This window comes from Triticum dicoccoides, chromosome 7B (assembly GCF_002162155.2).
Source record: "Triticum dicoccoides isolate Atlit2015 ecotype Zavitan chromosome 7B, WEW_v2.0, whole genome shotgun sequence".
NCBI classification, from domain to species: domain Eukaryota; kingdom Viridiplantae; phylum Streptophyta; class Magnoliopsida; order Poales; family Poaceae; genus Triticum; species Triticum dicoccoides.
This window is the reverse complement of record NC_041393.1, coordinates 249,209,260-249,234,606: the sequence shown is the minus strand read 5'-3', so window position 1 is coordinate 249,234,606 and position 25,347 is coordinate 249,209,260. Positions and strand designations below refer to the sequence as shown.

The 25,347-nt window shown below is 46.9% G+C and overlaps 3 protein-coding genes across 4 annotated transcripts; 1 reads left to right on the top strand and 2 right to left on the bottom strand.

The window, feature by feature from the left end:
• Positions 1-10,740: 10,740 nt before the first annotated feature.
• On the bottom strand, positions 10,741-13,230 carry LOC119337576. Its single transcript, XM_037609739.1, has 7 exons — positions 12,970-13,230; positions 12,621-12,690; positions 12,369-12,528; positions 12,192-12,273; positions 11,752-11,968; positions 11,447-11,511; positions 10,741-11,200 (listed from the first exon to the last, which is right to left on the bottom strand). The coding sequence occupies exons 1-7, from the start codon at positions 13,042-13,044 to the stop codon at positions 10,946-10,948; spliced, it is 924 nt and encodes a 307-aa protein (XP_037465636.1). The 5' UTR covers positions 13,045-13,230; the 3' UTR covers positions 10,741-10,945.
• Positions 13,231-13,384: 154 nt separating this feature from the next.
• Positions 13,385-15,117, bottom strand: LOC119337577 (60S ribosomal protein L7-2-like). The gene is made up of 4 exons (XM_037609740.1): positions 14,726-15,117; positions 14,493-14,630; positions 14,288-14,390; positions 13,385-13,902 (listed from the first exon to the last, which is right to left on the bottom strand). The coding sequence occupies exons 1-4, from the start codon at positions 15,013-15,015 to the stop codon at positions 13,687-13,689; spliced, it is 747 nt and encodes a 248-aa protein (XP_037465637.1). The 5' UTR covers positions 15,016-15,117; the 3' UTR covers positions 13,385-13,686.
• A 191-nt stretch (positions 15,118-15,308) lies between these two features.
• On the top strand, positions 15,309-19,293 carry LOC119337575 (methionine aminopeptidase 2B-like). 2 transcript variants are annotated; one of them, XM_037609738.1, is made up of 13 exons: positions 15,314-15,532; positions 15,731-15,835; positions 16,320-16,437; positions 16,579-16,621; positions 16,704-16,811; positions 17,005-17,104; positions 17,207-17,352; positions 17,426-17,517; positions 17,658-17,752; positions 18,119-18,215; positions 18,305-18,448; positions 18,646-18,863; positions 18,945-19,293. In XM_037609738.1, the coding sequence occupies exons 2-13, from the start codon at positions 15,761-15,763 to the stop codon at positions 19,053-19,055; spliced, it is 1,347 nt and encodes a 448-aa protein (XP_037465635.1). In that variant the 5' UTR covers positions 15,314-15,532; positions 15,731-15,760; the 3' UTR covers positions 19,056-19,293. The 2 variants fall into 2 exon arrangements, with proteins under 2 accessions (XP_037465634.1, XP_037465635.1); XM_037609737.1 differs by having other exon boundaries at positions 15,309-15,532; positions 18,646-19,293.
• Positions 19,294-25,347: the final 6,054 nt, after the last annotated feature.

Sequence of the window (25,347 nt, the reverse complement as noted above, 5' to 3'; positions counted from 1 at the left end):
CATCAAAGCGAATGTTCCAACTCCGAGATGCTTGCACCAGTCCATAAATGGATCGCTGAAGCTTGCATACTTTGTTAGCGTTCCGAGGATCGACAAAACCTTCCGGCTGCATCATATACAGTTCTTCCTTAAGATGCCCGTTAAGGAATGCCGTTTTGACGTCCATTTGCCATATCTCATAATCATAGTATGCGGCAATTGCTAACATGATTAGGACGGACTTCAGCTTCGCTACGGGAGAGAAAGTCTCGTCGTAGTCAATCCCTTGAACTTGTCGATAACCCTTAGCGACAAGTCGAGCCTTATAGATTGTAATATTACCATCCGCGTCCGTCTTCTTCTTAAAGATCCATTTGTTTTCTATCGCTCGCCGATCATCGGGCAAGTCTGTCAAAGTCCATACTTTGTTTTCATACATGGATTCTATCTCGGATTTCATGGCTTCAAGCCATTTGTTGGAATCCGGGCCCGCCATCGCTTCTTCATAGTTCGAAGGTTCATTGTTGTCTAACAACATGATTTCCAGGACAGGGTTGCCGTACCACTCTGGTGCGGAACGTGTCCTTGTGGACCTACGAAGTTCAGCAGTAACTTGATCCGAAGTACCTTGATCATCATCATTGTTTTCCTCTTCAGTTGGTGTGGGCATCACAGGAACGGTTTCCTGCGCTGCGCCACTTTCCCGCTCAAGAGGTAGTACTTCATCGAGTTCTACTTTCCTCCCACTTACTTCTTTCGAGAGAAACTTTTTTTCCAGAAAGCATCCGTTCTTGGCAACAAAGATCTTGCCTTCGGATCTTAAGTAGAAGGTATACCCGACAGTTTCCTTAGGGTATCCTATGAATACGCATTTTTCCGACTTGGGTTCGAGCTTTTCAGGTTGAAGTTTCTTGACATAAGCATCGCATCCCCAAACTTTTAGAAACGACAGCTTAGGTTTCTTTCCAAACCATAATTCATACGGTGTCGTCTCAACGGATTTAGACGGTGCCCTATTTAAAGTGAATGTAGCTGTCTCTAGAGCATATCCCCAAAATGATAGCGGTAAATTGGTAAGAGACATCATAGACCGCACCATATCCAATAGGGTGCGATTACGACGTTCGGACACACCGTTTCGCTGAGGTGTTCCAGGCGGCGTGAGCTGTGAAACGATTCCACATTTCCTTAAGTGTGTACCAAATTCGTGACTTAAGTATTCTCCTCCACGATCTGATCGTAAGAATTTTATCTTTCGGTCACGTTGATTCTCTACCTCATTCTGAAATTCCTTGAACTTTTCAAAGGTCTCAGACTTGTGTTTCATTAAGTAGACATACCCATATCTACTCAAGTCATCAGTGAGAGTGAGAAGATAACGATATCCTCCGCGAGCCTCAATGCTCATTGGACCGCACACATCGGTATGTATGATTTCCAACAAGTTGGTTGCTCGCTCCATCGTTCCGGAGAACAGAGTCTTGGTCATTTTGCCCAAAAGGCATGGTTCGCACGTGTCAAACGATTCATAATCAAGAGACTCTAAAAGTCCATCGGCATGGAGCTTATTCATGCGCTTGACACCAATGTGACCAAGGCGGCAGTGCCACAAGTATGTGGGACTATCGTTATCAACTTTAAATCTTTTGGCATCTACACTATGAACATGTGTAATATTACGCTCGAGATTCATTAAGAATAAACCATTGACCATCGGAGCATGACCATAAAACATATCTCTCATATAAATCGAACAACCATTATTCTCAGATTTAAATGAGTAGCCATCTCGTATTAAACGAGATCCAGATACAATGTTCATGCTCAAACTTGGCACTAAATAACAATTATTAAGGTTCAAAACTAATCCCGTAGGTAAATGTAGAGGCAGCGTGCCGACGGCGATCACATCGACTCTGGAACCATTCCCGACGCGCATCGTCACCTCGTCCTTCCCCAGTCTCCGTTTATTCCGCAGCTCCTGCTGTGAGTTACAAATATGAGCAATGGCACCGGTATCAAATACCCAAGAGTTACTACGAGTACTGGTAAGGTACACATCAATCACATGTATATCAAATATACCTTTGGTGTTGCCGGCCTTCTTATCCGCTAAGTATTTGGGGCAGTTCCGCTTCCAGTGACCCTTCCCCTTACAATAAAAGCACTCAGTCTCAGGCTTGGGTCCATTCTTTGACTTCTTCCCGGTAACTGGCTTACCAGGCGCGGCAACCTCCTTGCCGTCCTTCTTGAAGTTCTTCTTACCCTTGCCCTTCTTGAACTTAGTGGTCTTATTGACCATCAACACTTGATGTTCCTTTTTGATTTCAGCCTCTGCTGACTTCAGCATCGATAACACTTCAGGAATGGTCTTTTCCATCCCCTGCATGTTGTAGTTCATCACAAAGCTCTTGTAGCTTGGTGGGAGCGACTGCAGGATTCTGTCAATGACCGCCTCATCTGGGAGGTTAATGTTTAGCTGGGTCATACGGTTGTGCAACCCAGACATCTTCAGGATGTGCTCACTGACAGAACTGTTTTCCTCCATCTTACAACTGTAGAACTTGTCGGAGACATCATATCTCTCGACCCGGGCATGAGCTTGAAAAACTAGTTTCAGCTCTTCGAACATCTCATATGCTCCGTGGTGCTCAAAACGCTTTTGGAGCCCCGGTTCTAAGCTGTAAAGCATGCCGCACTGAACGAGGGAGTAATCATCAGCACGAGACTGCCAAGCATTCATAATGTCTTGGTTCTTTGGGACGGGAGCGTCACCTAGCGGTCCTTCTAGGACATATTGTTTCCTGGCAGCTATGAGGATAATCCTCAGGTTCCGGACCCAGTCCGTATAGTTGCTGCCATCATCTTTCAGCTTGGTTTTCTCTAGGAACGCGTTGAAGTTCATGTTGACATTAGCGTTGGCCATTGATCTACAAGACATATTTGCAAAGGTTTTAGACTAAGTTCATGATAATAAAGTTCTAATCAAATTATGAACTCCCACTTAGATTAGACATCCCTCTAGTCATCTAAGTGTCACACGATCCGAGTCGGCTAGCCCGTGTCCGATCATCACGTGAGACGGACTAGTCATCGTCGGTGAACATTCTCATGTTGATCGTATCTTCCATACGATTTGTGTTCGACCTTTCGGTCTCCGTGTTCCGAGGCCATGTCTGCACATGCTAGGCTCGTCAAGTTAACCCTAAGTGTTTTCGCTGTGTAAAACTGTCTTACACCCGTTGTATGTGAACGTAAGAATCCATCACACCCGATCATCACGTGGTGCTTAGAAGCGACGAACTGTAGCAACGGTGCACAGTTAGGGGAGAACACTTCTTGAAATTTTATAAGGGATCATCTTATTTACTACCGTCGTCCTAAGTAAACAAGATGCATAATACATAATAAACATCACATGCAATTATATAGTTGTGACATGATATGGCCAATATCATATAGCTCCATTGATCTTCATCTTCGGGGCTCCATGATCATCTTGTCACCAGCTTGACACCATGATCTCCATCATCATGATCTCCATCATCGTGTCTTCATGAAGTTGTCACGCCAACGACTACTTCTACTTCTATGACTAACGTTTAGCAATAAAGTAAAGTAGTTTACATGGCGTTATTCAATGACACGCAGGTCATACAAAAAATAAAGACAACTCCTATGGCTCCTGCCGGTTGTCATACTCATCGACATGCAAGTCGTGAATCCTATTACAAAGAACATGATCTCATACATCACAATTCATCATTCATCACAACTTCTGGCCATATCACATCACATGATCAATCGCTGCAAAAACAAGTTAGACGTCCTCTAATTGTTGTTGCATCTTTTACGTGGCTGCAATTGGGTTCTAGCAAGAACGTTTTCTTACCTACGAATCACCACAAAGTGATTTTGTCAACTTCTATTTACCCTTCATAAGGGCCCTGTTCATCGATTCCGCTCCAACTAAAGTGGGAGAGACAGACACCCGCCAGCCACCTTATGCAACTAGTGCATGTCAGTCGGTGGAACCGGTCTCACGTAAGCGTACGTGTAAGGTTGGTCCGGGCCGCTTCATCCCACAATACCGTTGAGCAAGAAAAGACTAGTAGAGATAAGTAAGATGACAAAATCCACGCCCACAACAAAATTGTGTTCTACTCGTGCAAAGAGAACTACGCATAGACCTAGCTCATGATGCCACTGATGGGGAACGTTGCAGAAAATTAAAATTTTTCCTATGGTTTCACCAAGATCCATCTACGAGTTCATCTAAGCAACGAGTCAAGGGAGAGAGTTTGCATCTACATACCACTTGTAGATCGCGTGCGGAAGCTTGCAAGGTGATGATGTAGTCGTACTCGACGTGATTCGAATCACCGATGACAAAGTGCTGAACGGACAGCACCTCCGCGTTCAACACACGTACGGGACGGGAGACGTCTCCTCCTTCTTGATCCAGCAAGGGGGAAGGAGAGGTTGAGGAAGACAGCTCCACCGGCAGCACGACGGCGTGGTGATGGTGGAGAGGCAGTACTCCGTCAGGGCTTCGCCAAGCACACAACGGAGGAGGAGAGGTGTTGGGGAGGGGAGGGCTGCGCCTTGGAGGATGGTCCGGCTGCCCTCCCCTCACCCCTCTATTTATAGGGGGAAGGGAGAAGGGGGCCGGCCCCCTAGAACCCATCTAGGGGGGTGCGGCGGCCAAGGGGAGAGGGGGAGAGGGTGGCTTGCCCCCCAAGCCAAGGGGGGCGCCCCCTCTAGGGTTCCCCCTCAACCCTAGGCGCATGGGCCCAAGGGAGGGGGGTGCAGCCAGCCCACCAGGGGCTGGCTCCCTGCTCCACGCAGCCCATGTGGCCCCCCGGGAGGGGTGGCCCCTCCCGGTGGACCCCCGGAACCCTTCCGGTGGCCCCGGTACAATACCGGTATGACCTCGAAACTTCCCGGTGTCCGTTTGACAACTTCCCATATATAAATCTTTACCTCCGGACCCTTCCGGATCTCCTCGTGACATCCAGGATCCCATCCGGGACTCCGAACAACATTCGGTAGTCACATACTAGTCTTCCTAATAACCCTAGCGTCACCGAACCTTAAGTGTGTAGACCCTACGGGTTCGGGAGACATGCAGACATGACCGAGACGCTCTCAGTCAATAACCAACAGCGGGATCTGGATACCCATGATGGCTCCCACATGCTCCTCGATGTTGTCATCGGATGAACCACGATGTCGAGGATTCGATCAAACCCTGTATGCAATTCCCTTTGTCAATCGGTACGTTACTTGCCCGAGACTCGATCGTCGGTATCCCAATACCTTGTTCAGTCTCGTTACCGGCAAGTCACTTTACTCGTACCGTAATGCATGATCCCGTGTCCAACACCTTGGTCACATTGAGCTCATTATGATGATGCATTACCGAGTGGGCCCAGAGATACCTCTCCGTCATACGGAGTGACAAATCCCAGTCTCGATCCGTGTCAACCCAACAGATACTTTCGGAGATACCTGTAATGCACCTTTATAGTCACCCAGTTACGTTGTGATGTTTGATACACCCAAGGCACTCTTACGGTATCCGGGAGTTACACGATCTCATGGTCGAAGGAAGAGATACTTGACACTGGCAAAGCTCTAGCAAAACGAACTACACGATCTTTTATGCTATGCTTATGATTGGGTCTTGTCCATCACATCATTCTCCTAATGATGTGATCCCGTTATCAACGACATCCAATGTCCATAGTCAGGAAACCATGACTATCTGTTGATCACAACGAGCTAGTCAACTAGAGGCTCACCAGGGACATATTGTAGTCTAAGTATTCACACGTGTATTACGATTTCCGAATAATACAGTTATAGCATGAATAAAAGACATTTATCATGAACATTGAAATATAATAATACTTTAATTATTGCCTCTAGGGCATATTTCCAACACTCACTGCTCAAAGCTCGACTTTCTTGGGCCAAATCCAGTCTAAGGATGATCTCAAGAGCCATGTGGAGTTGGACTTTATGATTGGAGAAGATCTTTTTGCTCCAAGTGCGTAGGCGCTGACTAGCTCTCTTTAGCTTGTGAAAGAGGATTTGGCATGGCTCAACACGGGGGGCTCCCTCGTTCCAAGCATCTTGAACAACCTTCTTGAAGTTAGGCATCTTGATCCAAAAGTTTTCGAAACGGAAGCACTTTGGCCGAGAGGGCCCGGAGTCACTAGCGAGGAGGAGAGGACAATGGTCGGACAATGAAGATGACAAGGCATGTAGGAGGTGTGTGCCGAATTGGATATCCCAATCTTCATTACAAAAAAAGCTATCAAGTTTGCTCATGGTCGGATCAGCTCGCTCGTTGCTCCACGTGAATTTCCTATTCTGCAAATGTATCTCCTTGAGCTCGCAAGCATTGAGAGCGTTGCGGAACCGGACAATGCGGCTCCGATCAACATTGGAACGGTTCTTATCTCGGGCACGATAGACTTGGTTGAAATCTCCGGTGATAAGCCATCTCGTGCCATTACTAGGTTTCTGCCCAACCATCTCAAGGAAAAACGCATCCTTCAAATTTCCTCTAGTGGGGCCATAAACAGTTGTGAGCTGGAAGGAGGTGCCTGAGCCGATGATCGTCACCATGGCCGAGAGGAAGAAGGTCCCAAAGTGCACATTATCAATCTTGATGAGGTCTTCATTCCACAAGAGAAGGATGCCCCCACGGGTGCCATTCGCAGGGCGCTCAGCGAAGCTTTTCAAACGGTGGCCACCCAGAAAAGCAGCAACAAAAGGATCCACAACAGCAAGTTTGGTTTCTTGAAGACATACAATGTTGCACGGGGTGGAGGCAATGGTTTCTTTTACAGCTGCACGACGGTCTGGGCAGTTCAAACCACGTACATTCCAATTCAAAATGCATAAGTTGTTATCATCCATCAGAAACTAGCATTACATCTATCATTGGGACCAAACAACATCAAGCCGTTGCCGTGGCTTCCTCGCTTCCCATCGGCTGCAGTTCTGGGACCGTGTCTCCACCATGCTCAACTAGAGCATCTTCAACGGCAGTGGCCAGGTCGCAGTCAAGCTTGAACAGAGCACGCAACGCCGCCACCGCAATGTCAGGTAGTTGACCATTGAACAACGCTACGTACTTGTTGATCGCTTCCTCGGTGATCATCTCTCCTTCCTCGACAATGCCCAGCCTTTGGCAGAGCAGTTTCTCCGCCAACTGTGCAATAGGCATTGATCGATTCTTGGCGTGAAGCCGCGGGCTACTGCGTCCCATCTGGAAACTAGAGATTCCAGCAAGGGTCTTCCTTCTTCTCGTCGGCCGCCTAGGCGGGGTGGATCTTGGCGTTGGTGATGGCAGTAGGGCCGGCTGACAAGGCACGAAGATGGGAGTACACTGCTCTGGCTGCTCAAAAATGTCTTGTTGGGAGCTTGGACGAGCAGAGGCCTTCCTCATTGGTGAATTTGAGAGGGGAGGTGTCCTGGTCAAACTAGACGAGCCGTGAGGATGAGGCGACGATGTCGATGCCGGTTGGTCCTGCCTAGAATACGGCGTTCTTCTCCTGGCAGTAGGCGGCCTCGGCGGAGTGAAGGTGGGTGTCGAGAGTAGTGTCGGCGACCGCGGCACGAAGATAGGTGTGCATGTCGAGCTGTTAGAGGATGGAGTCGCGTCTGGGGTGGACAATGCGACAAGCTCATCTTCAGCGCCCGTCGAAATATGGAGTTGTAGTAGTGGCGCGGGGGAGCATGTCGAGGAAGCTTGTATGTTGAGCGGCGTGTGGGGGCTTGAGGCCAGGTTGGCTGCATGGCGCAACAGACGAGGTGGCGATCGAGCAGCCCCGCCCGGCGGACACGGTGTCGCACGACGCAACCAGTCAGGGGCAGCTGGGGAAGGTCCCAACTCAATCACGTCTTGGTAAGTAGTGAGAGGCGAAGGCGGCGATGGTCTTTCGTGGTTCTCAGAGGTGGTGAAGGAAGGCTGCAGCTCGATGATGTCGCGGTATGTAGTGCGGGAAGAACGCGTCGGTGATCTTCCTCGGTTATCCTCGCAGCGCGGACTAGCAGAATGTGCACTCCGGCGCGCGCACCTCACCGGTGTGTCAGCTGGGCGATCTCGGGACCTTCTGTCTGAAGCTGGGATAACAGCACCACCTGGGAGTCGTTGCACACACCCGCTGTCAATTTTCCGGGCATCAAGAGTCTGGCGCGCCAGGCCACGGTGCTTGTCAGCGCTCCTGTGGGCACGGTTGTCGCGGTCTTCTCGTCGCGGATTGCGCGAGTCTCGATCTCTCTCATCACAGACGGACGCGTAGTCTCTGTCACGGTCTTTGTCCTAGTGGCCTTGGTCGCCATGGCCACGGTGGCCATCGGCCATCCCCTGATGGTCACGCAAGCTTTCCAGACACGGGCGGCGCGGGGCCCTCGCATTAGCATCAGCCGGAGGGGGTAGCAACATCGATGGAGGCGGTGGGAGGCGGGCTTGCAGTGTAGGGGGCGACCTTTTGGTGCACTGGCGTGCGCGGTGCCCACTCTGCCGGCATATCAGACACTTGTAGGGGTCGCGACAGTCAATTTTACAATGTCCCCGCTCCAGGCAGCGATGGCAGGACCGACGACAATGCTTGATGAAACTGCTGCCCGTTGGGGGGGAATAGGAAGGCGAGAGTCGCCGTCTTGAATGGCGGAGACTCGGAGACAGGGCTCTCCACCAGTACGGTGCTCTGACAGTCTTCCAACCTTCCTCTGAGCTAGCAATCAAACTTGACGGCCCGGTTGATGGCGACGCGCGGCTTGAGATTACGGGCGTCCGTGCCGCACACCGGCTGGCCTTGAAGGTCACAGACGCCGCCTCTTGAGGCACGACCTGGGGGCGCCATGGATGGGCTTGAGAGGGGCTGGATTCAGCAGCTCTTCAGCAGCAGCAAAGGACACCTTCCGGATTGGGCCCGACGCGACGGCAACCGCAGCTGGAGGTGGCCCTTCGAGGAGCGGATCCGGGAAGGTGGACGAGCTTGTAGAGGCATGGCACATCGGCGGGGAGCCCAGATCTGGCGTGGATCCAGCCAGCGGACGAGGTCCCCATGAGCATACCTTGGGGTTGGGAAACCGGGAGGGAACCGCGGTGTTGCAGGGGAAAAGCAGGGCTGGGCGTGGGACGGCGCAGCGGCGGCGGCGTTGGTGGCTGCGGGCGCCGGAGCGGCGCGTCGCAGGAGCGTAAGCAGGGGAGGTGGCATGTTAAGGATCGAGACCTACAGTATTCATGTGGATCGAGACCTACAATATTCATGTGGATGTTTTACATAAGCAGGGGAGGTGGCATGTTAAAACTCTTGTGTCTGTTAGTGTTGGTAACAGCTTTATTCATGTGGATGTTTTACATAAGAAAATGAATTGTGATCTTTCCCTTGTGGTGGTTTATGATCCTACTCATGAGGAACTCAAGATGGATTTTCTTACTGCTTTGGCTTCCTCATGGAGTAAGATGGTGAATCCTTATCTGGGGTGGTTTTTATATCCTTAGAAATATGCAGTGAGAAAAATAAACAAGTGACTTTGTCTCATGCCACTGATCTCTCTAATTCTATTATTCATTCTTATAACTTGAGCGATTCATATGTCTAGAGGCATGTATACTTGGTCTAACAGGCAAAAGAACCCCACCCTAGAGAAATTAGTTAGAATCCTTATGTCTCCAGCCTAGAAAGATCTTTTCCCTTTAGTGCATGTTGTTAAGTTAGTAAGTTGTCTGATCACAATCCTTTTGGTTTTGAACTATGGTTGCAACTTTCAGGGGATAACAAAACCAGAGGCTTTCGTTTGATCTGGCTTGGTTTATAAACAGCGTTCCTTCCCCTTGTTACAGACATTTGGTGTGCAAATGTGGCTTCTGATGATCCTATTGATGTTCTGAATATCAAAATCAAGAGGTTTAAGAAGTATTTTAAGGGGCGGGGTCCAATCTGTTTGGTCATAATGAAAAAAGAAGAAAAGAGCTTGATGAGGAGCTGCTGGTCCTAGAAAGTTTAGAAGAGCTTTCACCTTTAGATGTGGAGGCTTATAATTGTAAAGTGGAAGTTCTAGTGGAACTCCATGAGCTATATGTTGAGGAGGAGCTACATTGGATTCAGAGTGCTAATGAGAGATGGTTTGTACAAGGGGATAATAACACTGACTATTTTCATCGAGTTACTAATGGTAAAGAAAAGAAAGCAAAAACAATTATTTGTAGGTCGCCATGTTTGGCTTCGACATTCCTCATGATCTTGTAATGGTTCCTTTGAACATGGTTGTTGAATAAAATTGAGCGAGGTTCCCTAAAAAAACATCCATTACTCCATAATTTGAAGATTCATTCTCTTGAAGAGCAGTTACTCAACTGTTTACCTGCAAAACATGTGAATGATGCCATCGCCGTTTTCCTTTGTCATGCTTCAGTGCAAAAGAATGTAATCCCCACTGTCTCCAGTGGTTTGCTCCTCAAGGCTATGGTATTGGTATGGAGTTCTTGCAAGTTGCAACTCCGGTTTCTGCAAGGATGCCCACGATCCTAGCACCCACCTGAAGATCGCCGCGGTGCTTCCTCTCAAACGTAGCATCATTACAACGTAGCCAACCAACAAGTGGCATTTCCTCTGCCAGAATCAAGACTTTATCCTCCAGATCAAACCATCAAGCCAGCTTCCCAACAGAGTATGTTGTATACCGCCTGGGTTTTGGAGCATAGTTTGACAATGCATATAAATATTTCACAAAGGATGATTCCTCCACACATGATTGCATGTAGTTCTTATCAATCAAATCAACAGATATTTTATTTCCGGAAAATGCATAACGCTAATAATTTAGCGCGGCACTGAAACACCTCCACGGTCTTGATGCTCACTTTGACAACTGAAAAGAGCATCATTATCCTAGACCGCAATCCCGTTTAAACGGTGTGCCTGAATCTAAACCGTGTTTTCTACCATGCAAATGAAGGCAAAACGTAAGATGGGTATGAGCTATGCTTGCAACACAACGCACTGACGGCATCATCTCCAGCAGTTTCTCCAAATTCACCGAGTCCAAGTTCAGCCGCATGGATACCTCCAGTGATGAATGCAGATGCCATTCCGGCTCCATTTGCGCCTTTGATGTCGTGGTGCAGCGAATCACCTACGGTGATACATTCGTGTGCTTCAACACCTGCTAGGGACATTGCTGATGTATAGATAACCTGAGAAAGCAGCAGCTAAGTCAGTACCTGGCGAGAGCCGGGGGACAGTTTCCCACACAAAAACTTGAATACAGAAAGGATGATCCGAGAGGAGGCTGTTAAAGCAAGTAGTAATAAAGTACAGTTGCAATCACAAGTTCATAATGCTGTGGTCATCATAGCATGAATGCCATTCCAGTTCTGTATTGTGTTTAAGTTGTTGAATCAGTCGTAAGTCTACAAATACTCCGACACGCCATGCATTACCTTATCAGGCTTCCCCATCCATTTTACTTCACCACCAAGACTCTCGTATTTTGCTGCCAGGGTGCCTAAAAGAGAAACATTATATTACCACCATCACTTGGCACTGTAAAAGATGGCCATACTTCTAACATATCTCTTTTTTGAAGAAGAAATTTAGAAAAATATCTCAGGAATCAGAAATAAAGAATGTCCAAATTTATAGTGTAGGATAGGCAAGCAGATACATTCATGAGTTAAAACAACTCTGCTACCTGGTAATGGTTAAACAATCAGCATGGCATCAAATATGAAAGTCATTAACCCACCAGGCATGACACGCAGGTTTCGAGCTTCAACAGTGACATAATCTGGATTAGCTACCACCATTGGAAGTCGCTTTTGTATACCAAGCACTAGAATCTGCTCAAGCTCCTCAAGACTTTTCGAAAGTGGATCACCAGAAGGTAAACCCAGGGCTTCAGTACCATGGGCTAGTATAAACTCTGCATCGTCAACATTGTTCACAACTTGCAAACCAAGTCCCTAATAGGAGAAAACAAGAAATCATTTGACACGGAATCTTGTAGAAGTGCCTCATAAGTAACAATGCTTTTTGATATCACACTCTTGTCATTATTAGGACTTCTTCATATATGTTAGATGACCTCAGCCATTTGGCAGGAATATATGAGTATGCCACACCAAATTTGATGCTAATATTCCTTGGAAGAAACAACTGCCAGAGAAAAACAACAGAAGAACAAACCTCCAGAGAAATTGCACCTCGATTGCCCCATGTCAGATGGACACACTTCCTTCCCAGAGATGCAAACCATGGGTCATCCCTCCTACGTTTACGAAAGCAAATCAGAAGTTTTAACTTAAGTTTCTGAGTAAGCTAGACCAAATAACCACAGAAGAAAGATCAGCATAAAAGGCTTACTTGTCAAGGTACTGATGGGTGAGTTCCCCGCTGGTGATCGCCCCGAGGAAACAAGACGTGTCAAACCCAAGGCTCTGCAGCTTCTCCATGGTTACAGACGACCGCCTTGAGGAATTGCTGATTATCACCATCTTGGCGCCATTCCCAGCGAGCTTCTCCACTGAAACATCCATGCCTCACTTGGCTATCACATTGCAGCACAAAGATGCAACAGTAAACTGGAGATAAATTAGGATGTGTGGACCAACATACATGCCAAAATGGCGCCCGGGTAGGGTTTCTTCCCGTCATGAAGAACACCGAACTGGTCCAGGAACCATGCCTGCCAGACAAACTCGACTGTGAACAACTCATAGCAGCAGAAGCAAATGGTATGGGCACCCCTAGCGATACAAACGACCAGATGCTATGGGCAGAGGAACCAGCTTTTCCCCAATTTCTAGCTGAAGTTCCGCAGACAGCATGAACCCTATGCGCGGTTTCTTTATCCGAATTAGCAGCGCAAGACCAATTCATGTACTCCTAGCGTTTCTGCTACTTGGAAGACGAGCAAAACGAGAGGCGATTCTGCGTGAGTAGGGTGGGGGCACGGGGAGCTTGCCTTGAAGCGGCCGGACTCGGCGAGGGGCCGGATCCCGGCCAGCCTCTCGAATACCGGTGCCGGCGGCGATGACATCCTCCCCGCCGCCGCCGCGCGACAAGGGCCCTTGCTGCTGCGGTAGGTGGAGGTGGGCTGTGGAAAGTGGAGACGATGGAGCTCGTTTGGAAGGGTAAGGCAACGAGGACGCCAAGCAACCAGGCTGTGGCTGGGTCGAGTACCAGGCTACCAGCCGACGAGCGAGCATATACGCCGCTATCTCGCCGGCCGCCACGGCCATCGTAACCGTGGACACGGATGCAGGCCTGCAGTTTGCCACATTCTATACTTTCTATGATACCGATGCAGTCAGTGATGCGGCATGAAGAATTGCTGTAAAACAGACAGTGTTCTCAAATCTGGCAAAATAGCTAAAGTATAGAGCGCCCAGAGAACCTGATGTTTTGTTGCAATATCATCCAACCTCACGAATCAACTACCCAGGCAAGCCTGTTGGTACAAGTAAACACTGTGAACAGCTAGTTTCAGCAAAGCACGGCTGATCGATCACGAAGCGCAGAGCGTGCACACAACCAAGGGCAGGGGAGAAGAACAGTTTCTGCTATTTCGTGATCTGATCCCAAACACTCGGGCAGGGTTTCCGAAACAAAGGTACATTCAGCTATGCTATTACAAAACCGACAAGGTAATAACGGATCCATCGCTTGTCTGAGGACTGCCTCAGTTCAGCTTCTCGAGTAGCTCGTTGATCTTGTCCCCACGGTTGCCCGAGTCGCCACCATCCTTGAAGGGTTTCTTCTTCATCTGCAGCCTCCTCTCTGGACACTTGAGCTTGAAGGGCATGAGAAAGCTCGCCGTTTCTCTGAAGTGCGGCCCGACAGTGGAGATTTCATGCACCACGTCTTCCAAACATATGACGCCGTGTTCTCCAAGTGCCTGTTTTTCACAAAGCACGTACGATGATTATAAAGAGTACATTACAAAATCATCACGAAAGATAATTCAGAGAATACTTTTGCAGCAGAAATGCACGTAGCAGTGATGAAGATACAATTATCCTAACTGAGTGTTTTTTACAGTGTCAAATTTGGCGAGTCCGAGCCTGGAATACATTATTATTGGTCCAGAATTGAACCCTGAAGGTATTCAAGTTTGTTAGCAATTGTGGAACTGGCTAGATAAAATTAACAGGCACAGATCACTGGTTTGCCTTGCTGAGTACTTCCTATGCTTATTATTAAGTTGCCGGTAGGCATGTCAAAGCTTTACTTGAATCGAATGCCTGAACCTAAATCTCCAGAAGATGTCACAAAAATTATACCTTCTCGATTAGATCATTGCTGGTAAGGGGGAAAGGCTCCTTGTCGAAATATCCGCGACCCTTCTTGTAAATTAGCTCCTTCACATTCTTCAAATTGGGGAACCTACCGTGACACCAATTAACAACATTCAATTCAATTCACCTTAAACTAGGAACTGACGAAACAAGCCACACAATGGAGAAGATATTTCCATTCAGTTATTACCCATAGGTGACAAACGGTCCGACAGCAGCAAGCCTCTTGAGGTTTGTCTCGGTGGCCTTGAGGAAGACGCCGGTGAGGACCTGGGTGAGCCGCAGCCTGGCCAAGATCTTCCTGATTTGCGGGTGCAAGTCAGCGGTGCTGCAATCACACGCGAAAATCCGTGTTAATAATCGCGAGGTACCATCAGCAAGTCAGACAAGTGCGTGCTTCAGGTAGGTATATAGGTGACTGACCCTGGGATGCGGATGGCGAAGAGCAGCTTGGCGTCGATGGCCTCGGCGGGGCGCAGGTTCCGGACCTTGAGGCGCGTCCGCATCCGCAGGAAGTCGAGCTCCTTGTTGCGGAACTCCCTGACGAAGTCCTCGGGACGCTTGATGGCGCCCTTGGCGTCGTGGCGGCGGCGCTGCCTCTTGGCCGCCTTGCGCTCCCGGTTCTTGGTGGCCCACTCCTCGTTGTCCTTCCTCTTCTTGAGGACCGTCTCCCGCACGAACGGCAGCTGCTGCGTGCCCTCCTCCTCCGCCATGGCCGGCGGCGCGGGGTTCTCCTGGCGCGTGGTGGCTAGGCGGCGGCGGAGGCGAACGGGGTCGGCGGTCGGGGAGGGTTTGGGAAGAGCCTTGACGATATTTCGCTGCTGGGGTCTTAAGGTCTTGCAGCGCTTAGTGGGCTGGGCCAAAGCCGAACCCACCAGTTATATTAGTAGTCTTATTAAGAGGGCCGACCATATACAATACTTACTGGGCTTCAATTTGAGGAAGCCCAGTTGGGTGAGAACAGAAATATTTTCGGCAGGTGCGCTTGTCCGTCCTCCCCGTTCCGTTTGCGGTTGGGTCGCAGTCGTACAAAACCTTCTTGCTCTCGTTCGTGGTCCAAGCCTAACCCTAGCCGTCACCCCCTTCTTCCTCCCGGCAGATATCAGGCGGGCAGAGGGAGACGTCCTCGCCCGCGACAGCTTCTTGCGCGCTCTCCTCTCCCCTTTGACCCCGCCGCCGACGGCCGCCGCGCGCGCGGAAGGTTCTCCCCCCCGCGGACCCCCATAAAAGGTACGGTACTGTAGTTTATGTTGGTGCTGCGGGTGATCTCGCAAAGGACTCAAATCGAATTGTACAATAGGACTTTCCCCCCTTCTATCTATCTAATCTATCTCTAATAATAAAGGGTGATAAGTTTGCTCTCGTACGTAATTCATCCTCGGACGGATTGGTGCTTAACTGCTTATGATGTTCGTTCTGCTCATTCAGGTTTCGAGATTTATTAGGAATATATACAATATGGCTGGGAGTAGCACGGATGCAGCAACCAAGGAGATGGAGGCATTGCATGTTGGGCAAACCAAGGAAACAGATGTAAGTGCTGTGCTGCACAAGTGTTCTTCCTCTCATTATCTTGCACGGTTGCTTAGGCATATTTTTCACTTATATTAATGGTGGTCATGGAAAAAAGGTTGGGGATGAACAATAACCAAACAAGCTATTGCCCGATATTATTCTGCCTTGCAGAATCGGTGTTCATCACAGTTGATAACTACCAGTTGTTTTTGCCATAATTGCTTTTTTATTGCCTTGTTGGTAAACTTGGTCCCACCGTGTACTTTTAACTTATCTCCTGAATTCTCTTCATTGCTGTTATGGAGCCTCTGACCACATGCCATGACTAGCCTTAGCATGCCTCAGTTAGAAAGTGATATGTGATTACAACAGTCCTACAACTGATGCCAACTACTGTGGTTACATGGATTGGTGAACCTCACATTTCATCCCTTCTCTTGGATGATCCTTGCAATGCTGTATATTATTTTGATGGTAAATAACCTTCCCATTTTTGCTGCAGGAGATTCTGAAAAAAGCGTCAGATAGCAATGGCGGGGCTCCTGGAGCTCAGTCCCCACCACCACCAGCAGATGATGATGAGGCACAAGTGGATGGTCCATCTGAAGATGGAGCAGGAGGTGACAACTCTAATTTGCAAGATCTCATTTCTGTGTTTCTCATAGAGCTGGACCAGTGGATCTATTGCTATTCTTGTTAGCATTTGGAAGCTGGGATATGAATCATGTGATTAATTTTATCGTTGTGTCTCAAATGGATAGCTTCAGCGGCTGCGAAGAAGAAAAAGAAGAAAAGCAAGGCCAAGTGAGTTCTGTTATTCAGTTGAACAATTAATGTTCTTGTGTGGTTGCTCTATTTTACGAGCATTTCACTTGTTCTCTTGTAGAAAGAAGAAAGACCCCCATCAGCAGACAGATCCTCCATCAATCCCTGTGGATGAGCTTTTCCCTTCAGGAGATTTTCCTGAGGGAGAAATCCAGGAATATAAGGATGAGTAAGTATTGAATTATAGGAATATGGTGTTTTTTAACTTCATAAAACAGGCAAAGGTTAAAATTGCATGGATAATCTTAACTTCTTAAGACGATACAGAAATAGTATTTTGTTTCATTTGTCGCTAATGAAGGATTCTGCAAAATGATAATTATCTTCTGTTTTGTAAATTAATCATGTTATTTGCTCTTCAGTAATTTATGGAGAACAACTAGTGAAGAAAAGAGGGAACAGGAACGACTACAAAAACCAATGTACAATTCTGTTCGCCGAGCTGCAGAAGTCCATCGACAGGTTTAGAATATTCTAGCCTGCTAGCCTCTATTATTTTTTCCAGCTTCATTTTATCTGTATCTTTGGTTGGTACATCTCTACAATGTAAATATGGCTTGCTAGGTACGAAAGTACATGAGGAGCATTATAAAGCCTGGAATGCTAATGATGGAACTATGCGAGACTTTGGAAAACATGGTTCGGAAACTTATCAAGGAGAATGGACTGCAAGCTGGCATTGCCTTTCCAACAGGATGCTCGTTGAATTGGTACGGTATTGCTCTAGAGTGCTTCCTAGTACTGCGTCCCCTTCTCACATTGACGGAAGAATTTTTTGCTTAGGGTCGCAGCTCACTGGACTCCAAATTCTGGTGATAAAACTGTACTACAATATGATGATGTGATGAAGCTGGATTTTGGGACACATATCGATGGTATGTCTGTTTTATTACTTTGTTCGGTTCTTTCTTCAATGATCTTTGGTGTATACATGTTAATGTTTTGTCCTTGCAAGTCCGAATTCATGATATTCATAATTTTTTGAAAACTAACATGATAATGTGATTATTCCCAGGGCACATAGTTGATTGTGCATTTACTGTCGCATTTAATCCCATGTTTGATCCGTTGCTGCAAGCAACGAGAGATGCCACAAATACTGGAATCAAGGTAATTCTACATACTTCGTTTACTTTCCAAGGCTGTGGTACATTTTAATTAAAAATGGACTAATATACTACCAAATGAATGCTTCCCATAAGCAGCTTTGCTCATAGTATTTCTGATAGCAGCTCTACTCTTTGGAAGAACACAGTGATAGGTTTTCGTTAAAGTCTGTGCTTTTGATTACCCGTTATATAGTGTCTGTTTCAGCGCAATGTCATTTCTCCAGCTTTTTATAGTGATCTGTTTGGGTCTGATCTGAGTTTCGTTTTTCACCTGTCAATGATATGATGTGTGGATGTTTGAAATCATATCCCCTAAGTCATGTCTATTCTTTGCTACTTAATAATGCTTATTTATCCTTTATTTCAGGAAGCTGGAATAGATGCACGGCTTTGTGATGTCGGTGCTGCAATCCAAGAAGTCATGGAGTCATATGAGGTTGAAATTAATGGGAAAGTTTTCCAAGGTACGTGTAGTTTTTTTCTTTCCCATTCTGCGCTAGTAGAATTGTAGTAACAGCATGACGATTTAAATGGCTTCTCTGTTTTGCGGCAGTAAAAAGTGTGCGAAACCTCAATGGACACAGCATTGGACCATACCAAATCCATGCTGGTAAATCAGTTCCAATTGTAAAAGGCGGAGAGCAAACAAAAATGGAGGAGGGTGAATTTTATGCCATTGAAACTTTTGGGTCTACAGGTACGTCACTCTATATAGCTTGAACTCGTAGGCCCAGATACACTTGGAAGCCATTTTCATCGCATTTTAATAGTTTTTGGATCACTTTCTATAGTATATAAGCATGGCCTTCTTGGCTTTATAACCGATGTCTGTTTCCTTACTTCCTTTGAAATTTTGGCCAGTTTTACAGTTCATAAGCACCATTCTGTTCGCAGGAAAGGGGTTTGTGAGGGAGGACTTGGAATGCAGTCATTACATGAAGAACTTTGATGTTGGGCATGTACCATTGAGGGTAGCAAAAGCCAAGCAGCTACTGGGGACAATCAACAACAACTTTGGAACACTTGCATTTTGCCGCCGGTACTTGGACCGCATCGGCGAGACCAAGTATCTCATGGCACTGAAAAATCTATGTGATGTTGGCATTGTTCAGGTATGTGAAATAGGATACCACCATTTCAATGCCAATGTCTATCAAGACATGGTTACTCACGGTTTCCTGACCTGTTTGCAGCCGTACCCGCCATTGTGCGATGTGAGGGGAAGCTATGTGTCCCAGTTTGAGCACACCATTTTGCTCCGGCCAACCTGTAAAGAAGTCATATCCAGAGGCGACGACTACTGATTGGCGCTGCGGCTCCTGTCTGTACCTGTCGCCTGCAGCGATTAGAGTTTTACCATCTTGGGTGACCTGTGTTCGTTATGGATCAAATGGCACATCAGAATCGAAAAAATAATGCGGTTACATTGCACCCTTTTGTTTTCTGAGTTTAAAATTTGTGGAAACTGGTTTGTAAGAATCGCTATCGTGTTGTATTACTTGATCCCTCTAAAAAATACTTACTGGAGATTTTTTATCATTAGCGTGGGACAGATGAAAATGACACATACATCCATTTCTGGACGTTGGGAGTACGTTTATATACTTGTACTAATTGCATCATGCGTACGCGTGGGGGATGAAAATCATGTACCAGCTGTAGAAAAAGGAGAATCGTCCCACTGGTCGCCACTCACGAGTACTAGTTTTCTTATTGGAACTAGTAAATGCACACGTGCAATGCACGTTGATATTGGAGAAATTGATTGCACGTTTTATATTAGGTAGGGTATCAGTCACGCGTTAATTATGTAATTGACACCGTCGTTGTTATTTGGTATGATATTAATTGCATGTTAAACATGTTTAACGCTCATCATTAGAGCAATCTAGGTCGTTGGATTGATATGGTTTGATGGCCGAGATGTATTGAATCTGCCTCACTGGGTCTTTTTATATTGATATAGATATAGATATAGATTAGGAAAGTTAGTTTAGTAATGTTTTCGTCCCTGACATGAAACCCTAATTGACATACACAAGCCCTAATTGAAGTCCGCATACTACTGGCTTCTCTTCAAGCTCAGCATCACCTAGACTGGATAGTACTTCCTCCGTCCCTATGTAAGCACTTTAAATATACCCCCTTATAATGAAATTCAACAACCTTTTTTATGTAGTATAGTTGTCTAAAAAACTGAAAATACAAAGGTGAAGATGGGTGCGCGCGCACCCATATGAATAGTAAATTCATAAAAAATACTAGAAAAAAAAATTCTGAATTTTCATGGTATGAAACTTAATCGATCATTCTACTCACGTGTGAAGTTTCATGATGTATTTACACCAATGGTATTGTTAGTGAAGAAAATACAAATGTGACCATACTATTCATTAAACAGTGTTTTTTAATATAGCTTCAATTAGCTACGATTTTGTCATTTTTGCCCATATTACCACGGATGTAATTTCTTCATGAAACTTCATATGCGAGTATATCAGATGACTATGTATATTACAAAAATAAATTCAGATTTTTTTGATTTTTTCTCGCATTTTTTTTAAATTTACTATTCATAAAGGGTGCGCGCCCCCATGTTCACCAAATCCGCTCGTCTAAAAAACGTCATATTTTCTTTTTTGAGGAAAAAAAAGTCCTATATTTTGTTACACTAGTGAGTTGCACGTGCTTTGCACGTGAGTTGTGACATATCGTTGCAACACAATATTGAAAGACAATTGACACTTACATATTATGTCACTGAAAAGGAAAATCTTAGCTGTATTGTGTTCCAATACATGTATATAACACATTATATGTATCGACCTTAAAGTTAAAAATAGTATTGTGACATTTGGTTGAAATTCTCTGAAAAGATATATGGACTGTAAGAAATGGTTCATCACGAGTCTTTCATCATGAGTAACATTCACAAATATCTCATAAATGGATACATTTTTATTCTAGCAAGAACTCTAATGAAGCAAGAGCATACATGAAAGATCCTGGACTAAATCATAAATGGATACACTTTTATTCAAGCGAGATAATCTAACAGAGCAAGATCATGTATGGAAGGTTCTAGAATAAATGAGAAGTGTGTAAAGATAGTATATGTGACAAGTACAAGGGTGTACTAAGTTTTTAACTATTGGAAACTTCTAGATAGTACACACGGCAGAATCTGATGTAATTGATAGGAAATCGAATAGTCAGCAATGCTCGGGTTTGCCACCTCTTGACCGTCAGATCAATATATATATATATATATATATATATATATATATATATATATATATATATATATATATATATATATATATATATATATATATGGTCACGAGGAAATAGAGGAGAGGGGTCGGCGGCGAGGAAACTTGGAGGCGTTCTAGAATAATCTGTCTCACGAGAGAAGGAGAAACTTCTAGACTATCCTTTTTTGGTGGTTGGCTCCGCCTAACACGTCCCGTCTCAATCTCAACCTTAGATTCAAGATCGAATGGTACATATGGCCCGAAGGCAGGCACACCATCATCACCAACTCGCTTTTTTATAGAAGCAGAGATAGGGAGTATGATAAAGAAAACACATTCAATAATCATTTCTCTAGTCTCCGCCCGCCTAATGTAACCCATTGTTGTGATCATTGATTTGATTGGTCCACCATAATTTCAAATGCAAAGGTGTTCCAATGTAAAAAAGATAAAACATGTTCTTTGCGATCGCGCGGACCCATTCCACCACATGTATGACAGTGCCTGTCAGATAAGAGCATCTCCACTCCCCCCCCAAATAGACCCCCAAGCCTCTTTTTTAGCGCCAACTTAAAAAATTGGCCTAGTCACGCCCCTAGAAGCCTAATAATCGCCGGTTAGGGCCGAAAAGGCGTCGGTGGACCCAGGCCGAACCAGATGCGCTGGGGGGCGTCGGGGGAAACGGTTTTGGCACGAAAGCCTGGTGGACCCGCCGTGTCAGCGATTGGGCGACGCCGAGAATCCTTGTCGTCCTCATCGCCTCGGTTTCCTACGGGAATCATGCGAAGGCTGCCGCCGGTCAGCCTTCCATTGATTCACAGGCGGCGCCGTGAAGGCGCACCACCACCGCGTCCACACTGCTGTCGCCCGCTCGCCGCCCACTCGCCGCTGGCCGCACACTTGCCACAACCGCTTTGTCTCGTCGCCGATGCCCCTCTCCCTCTCGCCGTCGACGCCCCCTCTCTCCTTCGCCTTCGGCTCCCTCCCTGTTCTTCGCCAACGATGGGCGAACGTTTCGTCGCCGATGGAGCAGCAGCCGAAGCCATTGGCCGCCGCCACCTACATGAGGCGGACTACCCGACACCGGGTGCCGGGCTCGTGGAGGCTTAGCGCCGGCGGAGTCCCGGTGCCACCGCCGCCCTCCGGTGCTGAACGACGCACTGAGATCGCGCGCATCAGGTCGTAGCTGCTGAAGCACGCGCAATAGCAGCTGAGGTACGCCCGACAAACACAACCTGTGGACGGCGTACTTCGAGCGCCGCCACACCGGCCAGTTGGCGGCCACAAACGGCGCTGAACCCCGTGGCCACCACAACTCCGAGGGGCGGCGCCACTGGTGGGGCGTCCCCGGGTGCACGCTCAAAGCCGTCCTCGAGCACATCGAGGTCGGCAACTCGCCGTGCATGGAGTACCCAACGCCCCCTCCTCTCACTGCCGCGACATCTCCTGGACGCCGAGGCGAATGGAGACGGTGTCGTTGTCCTTGTCAGGCTCCCGTTCCTCCGGGTCGCCGACGCTCCTCCTCGTCAAGCCGGAGCCACGGGAGACGCTGCTCGGGCGGCACACCCGCGGTGGCGCCCTTGTCATCAACGTGGGCGGCTGTGTCCCTTCTCCTCCCTCCCCCCGCCTCGTCAAGCCGAAGACCGAGCCGACGCTCCTTCCCGTGAAGGAGCACGAGGCCATGGTCGCCGACAAGGAGACCAACCTCAAATGGGCGCGGGATGACTACGTCCGGCAGGAGATGGAGCGCCAGCGTCATGCCCTCGAGGAGATCGCTGCTCGGTGTCGGGACCGCGATGAGGGTGGCATCATCATCCTTGACGACAGCGACGATGAGGCACCCGAGCCGTCCAACCCCCCACGCATCAGCGATGCAGGTCAGGGGTGCAGCAAAGACGACGGTGACGACATGTAGGGCAACGACGATAGCAGCGGTGGTGACTATACCGACTTCTACAAGCTCCTCGAGATGTGACGGTGGCCCGAACTTTCAATGAGAGTGGGGATAACTATCGATTTGGTGGATTTTGACCTTCACGATCCGGCTATATCGTACCCGACGATACGCCTCGACAATCGCTAAACCAATCTCCGATGGTTATTGACCTTGCCGTAGGCATGATCAACCTGAACAACGAGGTTCGTTCCCGCAAGCAACCGAAAAACCGGCAAGAACAAAGGTACATTGCAATCTGAAATTGCGGATGAAAATTAAGCACATGAACTAAAGGAAATATGCCCTAGAGGTAATAAAGTTGTTATTTATATTTTCCTTATATCATGATAAATGTTTATTATTCATGCTAGAATTAATGAGGACATCAATACCACTGTTACACTCACAGCCCCTACTGCTACATATACGGGACCAATTACTAGAGCTCGCACACGCCAATTAAATTATCAGGTACTTTCGTTTCTTGGTAATGATTCTAATGTTCATGAGAATATGATGCTGCCTAAATTGGATACATTTGTTTTGCTTACAAATGAAGGGCCTAGCTTGGAGAAGGATGAACATTGGAGCAAGAACAAGCATGGAGATGATGCCATGCGCAAGGGGAACAAGAACGGAGTTACAAGTGATGATTTCAGGACTTTGAAGCCACCATAATGGGTGCATGAAGCCTTGGACGAAATATACAAGATGCCACTTCATAAATTTCGTCCCGAGGCTATTCTAGGTGCTGCGTCACCTTATTATTGGGCCATGCCCTTGTAATTTCGAAATACATAAGTATAGGCTATTTTTAGAGTCCGTATGTGTGGGGAAACAAGAGATAGGGTTGATTTTGGACCCCTCCACCAAGGGCCACGAAATTCCCCCCTCTTCCTCCATATATACAGCCCTTAGGGCACCGTTTAGACTTTGGGTTTTGTTTAGATTAAAGTTCGTCATAGCTGCAACTTCGCGTACTTCGTTTGTGTTCAACGACCAGACAAAGGCGTCACAGAACCCCACCTTGATCAATAAAGTTTTCATCTTATATTTGCAATATCCAGATTGCAATCTCAGTTTCTTGCTTGTTCTTCATTTGCTCGCAGGAAACGGACCCTCGTGGTCAGGTTGATCGTGCTCCGGTGTGGTCAATAACCTCTCGGAGTTGGTTTAGCGATTGCTAAGGCGCGACGTCCTCGCATGTTCGTAGTCGGATCGTCAAAGTCGACTTCCACCAAAGCGATATCTATCATCTCATCGAAAGACGGGACACCTTTGCCTCTATCAAGTGGTATCAGATTTCCAGGTTGCTCGGTGAGATTTTATAGTTTTTCGTAGTTTAGATCGAGTCTTTTCTTCATACCTATAGTCCACGAAAAAGCCACAAAAAAAATTAAGGTTAGTTCATCATATCCGAACCAGTCTGAGCCATTGCATAATCTTTTTAGGGTTTTGCTTTGTTGAATTTGCGGTTGCATCGTCGTGTCTAGTTGCTGGTCTTAGAGTCTAGTCTTTTAGAGTTTCGAGTTCTGGTCATAAGTTGTCACGCCGCCGCCGCACCATCATCATCACCCCTGCCATCTACCACCATCGCTTATCCGCCACCGCTTCGAATCCGTATTCATATACCACCACCGCTGTCATATACCACCACCGCTGCTATCTACCACCATATATCCACCACCAATCCGAGTTCTTGTCATATTAGGTTTGTTTTCGAGATCCATCTAGATTCCGATTCGTGTTTCCTTGCCGGAGTAGGTTTCGGAAAAAAAAGAGTCCGGAAACCACCCTCCGTTTAGGCCCAAAATTTTCTGAAAACGCACTTGTCGAATTTTTTTTTGGCTATCCTATTTTTAGGTGTTTCTAAGCGTATTGAGACAGTCGCCGTTATAGAAAGTTTTTTTTGACCCGTTTCCAGTTTTTGGGTCCGGGCAGTCAAAAAAAAATGGTTAAAAAAATTTCGTGCCCATCCTGTCAGTTTGACCTGGGAAGAGTTTTGAGACACTCGCCATTATAGTGATTTTTCGCAAAAAAAAGCAGCGCAAAAAAAAAACAGCGCAAAAAAAAGGAGCGAAAAAAAAATCCAGAGTGTGCTTTTCCCTTGTTTACGTGCAGCGCCGTGATTTTGTTAGTGTTCTAGGCTCGCGTCTCTAGTATAGTCTAGCCTAGGACCAGCACAGTACCGTCGTTGAGCGTTTATTCAACTTTGCATCTCTGAATTGATTATTGCTGATCCTTTTTTTGCTACCATATTATAAGCCTTCCCAGCTCCACATACATCTACATAGTGCGTTTGACTCTCCCTGGTAATCGCTCTATCCAAGCTTTGAGAGTTTTGAATACAACGGTTGCCGATCACCACCTGCTGCTGGGTAAGAACTGGTAAGAATTTGAGATTTG

What these genes read in the sequence shown, in the direction of transcription:
- LOC119337576 (XM_037609739.1), bottom strand. Translation starts at nt 13,044, where the DNA reads ATGTCATCGCCGCCGGCACCGGTATTCGAGAGGCTGGCCGGGATCCGG. An exon ending in CCCGGGCGCCATTTTGGCAT is followed by an intron (nt 12,529 to 12,620) that starts GTATGTTGGTCC and finishes TGGATGTTTCAG; the next exon opens with TGGAGAAGCTCGCTGGGAAT. An exon ending in ACCCATCAGTACCTTGACAA is followed by an intron (nt 12,274 to 12,368) that starts GTAAGCCTTTTA and finishes TCGTAAACGTAG; the next exon opens with GAGGGATGACCCATGGTTTG.
- LOC119337577 (XM_037609740.1), bottom strand. Translation starts at nt 15,015, where the DNA reads ATGGCGGAGGAGGAGGGCACGCAGCAGCTGCCGTTCGTGCGGGAGACG. An exon ending in TTCGCCATCCGCATCCCAGG is followed by an intron (nt 14,631 to 14,725) that starts GTCAGTCACCTA and finishes GTGTGATTGCAG; the next exon opens with CACCGCTGACTTGCACCCGC. An exon ending in GGACCGTTTGTCACCTATGG is followed by an intron (nt 14,391 to 14,492) that starts GTAATAACTGAA and finishes GTGTCACGGTAG; the next exon opens with GTTCCCCAATTTGAAGAATG.
- LOC119337575 (XM_037609737.1), top strand. Translation starts at nt 15,761, where the DNA reads ATGGCTGGGAGTAGCACGGATGCAGCAACCAAGGAGATGGAGGCATTG. An exon ending in AAGAAGAAAAGCAAGGCCAA is followed by an intron (nt 16,622 to 16,703) that starts GTGAGTTCTGTT and finishes GTTCTCTTGTAG; the next exon opens with AAAGAAGAAAGACCCCCATC. An exon ending in TAATGGGAAAGTTTTCCAAG is followed by an intron (nt 18,216 to 18,304) that starts GTACGTGTAGTT and finishes GTTTTGCGGCAG; the next exon opens with TAAAAAGTGTGCGAAACCTC.